This window comes from Lolium perenne, chromosome 6, assembly GCF_019359855.2.
Source record: "Lolium perenne isolate Kyuss_39 chromosome 6, Kyuss_2.0, whole genome shotgun sequence".
Lineage (NCBI taxonomy): Eukaryota > Viridiplantae > Streptophyta > Magnoliopsida > Poales > Poaceae > Lolium > Lolium perenne.
Genome location: NC_067249.2, coordinates 176448107 through 176453133, shown reverse-complemented (window position 1 = coordinate 176453133; position 5027 = coordinate 176448107). Strand labels below are relative to the sequence as shown.

General features: G+C 44.6%; 1 protein-coding gene across 1 annotated transcript; it reads right to left on the bottom strand.

Annotated features, from left to right (window-relative positions):
- Nucleotides 1–2662: 2662 nt before the first annotated feature.
- LOC139832566 (uncharacterized mitochondrial protein AtMg00810-like) lies at nt 2663–4148 on the bottom strand. The gene is made up of 3 exons (XM_071822351.1): nt 3980–4148; nt 3729–3742; nt 2663–3616 (listed from the first exon to the last, which is right to left on the bottom strand). Exons 1-3 carry the CDS (start codon nt 4146–4148, stop codon nt 2663–2665), a joined length of 1137 nt encoding a protein of 378 aa, XP_071678452.1.
- Nucleotides 4149–5027: the final 879 nt, after the last annotated feature.

Genomic DNA, 5027 nt, shown 5'->3' with positions numbered 1-5027 from the left:
GTACTGCCGTTCCATAAAATTTTTCTTAAGTTTATCTAAATACTAGTTGATTTGACACATTATCTACATGTTAAATACAAGATATTTTACACGTACATACAAGGTTGCCACATGTAATTATGATCCAATTTTACACGTATATACATGGGTACCTACACGTAAATTACTAATTTATTACACATGTATACATGGTTTTTGTACATGTAAATTACTATCTAATTATCATGTATATATATTTGGATTTCATGGAATTTACAGTGTAACTACACATGTATATTTACATGTAATTAGCTATTAAATATATATAAGAATTAATGTGTAATTACTAACTAGTAACATGTATATATAAATGGTTTCATATGTGATTATATTTCTCGAGCTGCGTAAATTACTCCCACTATTCCATAATGCTTTTCTTGATTTTAGTTTAAATTTAAACTGAAACTACAACACAATTATAAAACTGAGAAGCTACTAGATTTTTCTATACGCCTATTGCTCGCGCATATGGTCGTAAGTTACTTCGTTAGTAGCGCTCCTGCGGCCCTGCATGTGCAAGGCGAGCACGGCGACGTACTTTTGGACGAGAATAAGACTGTCCGCGCCGATGCATGCAGATGATGTGCATGACGTCGGTAGAAAAAAACATGTTCAGTTTCTATTCCCGTCTTTATTTTTTTCGTTTTCAAATAAAGCAAACAGACAGAAGGTGACGGCCTGACGGGAAAGCAACATGCTGACCAAAAAATTCGGGTGTTGCTGAATAGAAAAACACCCGAGTGTTAAATAGACTAACCCGTTATCTAGCACAACCGTGATGGTATCTCGATTGAGCTTGAGATCTTCAAACGAGCAAGCACACCGTCGTTGGTCTTCAGGCGGACGCTGGAGCGCCAAACGGTGCAGCCGTGCAGGCCATCCATTCATGGTCTTCCTCCTGTTTGTTGGTCTCTGCGGTGGTGTAGAAGGTCTCCTGGTAGCAGGTGGCTCTCCCCCGTGGACAGGACCATGAAGAAGTTGCCGAAGCAGAGCGAGCTCAGGAGGATGTTGCACATCAAGATGTTGCGGTTCACACCGTTGTTCTTGGTGCCGAATAGCTCCCTCGTCGCAGACACCGCCACCCACGTGATCGCCCCCGTGCACGTGCCGATGATGGCCGTGCTAATGCACAGCAGGAAGAAGGCGCCGACCATGGCCCATGGGCGCCCTTAGCAACACCATGGTTGCTGTCCTTGATATGGAGTAGCCGCTTCTGCACAAACGAACAAAATTCGTTTAGCACCTGCTGATGGGAAACATTGGAGTTGCTTTGACAAAAAACAGAGCATATAACAAGTTCGTAGTTAAAAGTTCCCCATTTAGTTCCACAAAAGAAAAGTTCCCCATTTAGATGGACTGCAAGATCAGGACGAACTAATGAAACAAAAATAAGTAGGAGTATTATTTTTACTATGGAGATGTATGACTGTGTGTGAAAAGAATGATTGCTTACCTTTGCAGAGTAGAGAGCGGAGAGCGGAGCAGGGGAGCAGGTGCCATGGCGATCATAGGTGATCCCAAGCGCGGTGCATGCAGACGCGGCGGTGGGGGCGTCACGCTCAGACCACCAGCGCGAGGGATGAAGATACGCGGGGCTCCGGCGGGGCTGCTGGCGCTGATGCACACTTGTGAATACCAAGTGTCTAAGAAGTGAGGAATTGTGCACATAAACTAGGATTTCTTCTTGACGACGCCACCTAATATAATTGCTCCTGTGTTGCTCTATGCTATCATCAGTTTCATCTAATATCCCAAATAATTAGCACGCTCATCGCCACGAGATGGCATCACACACTAAAACCCCATATCATGTGCGTGCCATACATTTGTGTTAAAATTTTCAAAGGGATCTAATTAACTTAGCATCAGCTTACACATCACAGGACACCATGCTTCGAGCTGAACATTTTATATGCTGAGTTGCGCAGAAATCGCCGCAGTTTTGCTGATAGATCATGCGGTCTGTACCTCAAGGGATCACGCTAACCGAGCCAGTACCTCGGCGTGAACCATGTCTTCTGAATGTTGCGGCTGGCGGCATTACGGGCGACGGCACGGATGCTGAATGACAAGTCTAGGAATACTTTTTTTGAGGGAAGTCTGGACTCACAGTAACAGCTCGGCCAGGATAAGCATGGCAGCGGATTTGAGCGAATCTGCACATCAACCACGTCGGCGGAGTTGGGTCGCTGACTTAAGGGGTCGCGTTACCTCTCAGCTGCTGCCGGCGTTTGTGAGCCTTTGGCTCGCTGTTGCTGAGCTGCACCCTCTCCTGGACTTTGCGGACACCTTCCTGTGGCGTTGCACTGATTCTGGCTCCTACTCGGCTTCCTCCGCTTATAGGATGCAGTTCCTGGGATCCACCGCGGTCGCCGCTGCTGTCTACTATTTGGCAGGCCTGGGCCCCGGCCAAGTGTAGGCTGCTGGCTTGGTTGTTCGTCCAGAACAAGGTCCTCACGGCGGACCTGTCGGTTTTCCTGGGTTGAACGACATGTTCATCTCCTGTGCGTGTACGTTTTAATATATGCCAAAATACCAGGCCGGGTAGGATACAATGTTTGGAGCAAAACAAAAGAAAGAAGGCCTGCGGCCCTAGCCCTATTACATCATCTAACACCCTCCCTTAATCTGAACCTTTCGAAAGGTTTAGATTACGTTTGAATTCATCAAGCTTCCTGACTGGAAGTGCCTTCGTAAAGGCGTCTGCAATCTGATCTTTACTTGAAATAAACCGAATTGCCAACTTCTGATTTACAACTCGTTCTCTGACAAAGTGAAAATCAATTTCAATGTGCTTGGTACGAGCATGAAAAACTGGATTTGCAGATAGATAGGTTGCACCTAGATTATCACACCAAATACTTGGTTTTTCCTTCAATTTAACTCCAAGTTCAGTAAGTAAAGCTTCTACCCAAATCAGTTCAGCTGTAGCATTTGCTAAGTCTTTATATTCTGCCTCAGTGCTAGACCTTGAGACTGTGGCTTGCTTCCTAGCACTCCAAAAAAACAAATTTGGTCCAACAAATATAGCAAAATCACCTGTAGAGCGTCTGTCATCCAGACACCCCGCCCAATCTGCATCTGTAAAAGCACTCAGAAAAGTTGATGATGACCTTCTAAAGGTAATACCAAGCTGTAAAGTATCTTGCACGTATCTAAGAATACGTTTTGCAGCTGTCCAGTGTTCTGTAGTTGGAGCATGTAAGAACTGACAAATCTTGTTAACTGAGAAAGCTAAATCAGGACGTGTCAATGTTAAGTACTGCAGGGCTCCAACAATACTTCTGTACTGTGAACTATCTTCAGAGCCAACAGATGTACCATCTGTCAAGGACAACTGTTCAGATGAAGACAGAGGAGTAGGTGCAGGCTTGCAACCATGCATTCCTACTCTATCAAGTAGATCTGTAGCATACTTCTCCTGAGTGAGAAGCAAACCATTGTGTATCTTTTTTACTTCAATACCAAGAGAGTAATGTAAGTCACCCAGATCTTTTATGGCAAAATTTGCTTTTAAGTCTTGAAGAAGAGCAGTGATGGCATTATCAGAGGAACCAGTAACTATGATATCATCAACCTAAATCAGAATAAACATAGTGATACCTGACTTGTTGAGAAGAAATAATGAAGTATTAGCCTTTGACGGTTTGAATCCAAACTCACATAACTTGGAGCTGAGTCTAGAGTACCAGGCTCGAGGAGCCTGCTTCAGTCCATGTAAAGCTTTATCAAGCTTACAAACATAATGCGGAGCGTGAGAGTTTTCAAAACCAGGGGGTTGCTTCATGTAAACCTCCTCTTCCAGAACACCATGTAAAAACGCGTTCTTGACATCTAGCTGCCGTAAGCTCCAGCCACGTGAAACAGAAAGAGACAAGACAATTCTGATAGTGGCAATTTAACCAAAGGACTGAAGGTATCCTCATAGTTAATGCCATACCTTTGCTTAAACCCTTTGCAACTAGTTGAGCCTTATACCTGTTAATAGAGCCATCTGCCTTCTTCTTTATACGATAAACCCATTTGCAGTCAATTAAATTTTTATTTTTGCTTGGAGGAACAAGATGCCAAGTCTTGTTCTCAATGAGAGCATTGTATTCTTCTTCCATAGCTTGACGCCACTTTGGATCACTCAAGGCTTCTGTGAGATTAAGTGGTTCACCTGTAGAAGAAAGCATGCCATATCTAATTGTACCGTCAGTATATTGCTTTGGATGACGTATACCTCTCTGTAGCCGAGTGCGAACTCCAGGTGGTGATGGTGGTGGTGGTTGCGGAGCAGTTTCAGCATCAGAATTTGACGAACTATCAGAACTTGATGACATAGGCATCACCAATGGGCCTGCCGAAGATGGTACCCGGGGTTTACTGAAGGCCTACAGGTCGAAGAATATGAAGTTCGAAAGCCCAATTAGTTGTTAAGGAAAGATAGAGTTGTATTAGGAAATATAAAGGTTTGTAACTTTACGGGTTGAACTCAAAGAGTCTCCCGGAATCTGTAATCTTGTGTAACACGGTACCCGCGGCTCCGCCTCCTATATAAGGGGGAGTCGAGGGACAAAGAGAGGGTCGAATCCATTGTCAACATAACCCTAGTTTCTTAATCGTCGAGTACTTTTCGACTGAAACCCTCGAGATCTACTTGCCCTCTACTTCCAACTAAACCCTAGTCTACAATCCGTAGGCATTGATAAGTTAATCCCTTGTAAATTGGCGCCGTCTGTGGGAACTAGAGGCGACAAGGAGCTGATCTCGATGGCACGTTCAAGATCGTCGACTTCGTCGGTAGCAAGCAACGCGATGGATAGAGGTAAACGGATTGAAACTGATCTAGTCGATTTTGTTCCTCACCCGCCCTCCCGTTTGGATGCATATGCGTACTTGGAGGAGCCTATGGAGATGACGTTCGGAAGGTTCCACTTCTGCGTCGAAAAAGAAGGATCGTATCGTCTCGAGGCACCGGTTTCGTCAGGATCTCGGCGGTTGTT

Bases quoted from the DNA above. Each gene is read 5' to 3' on its own strand.
- LOC139832566 (XM_071822351.1), bottom strand. From the start codon at position 4,148: ATGGAAGAAGAATACAATGCTCTCATTGAGAACAAGACTTGGCATCTT.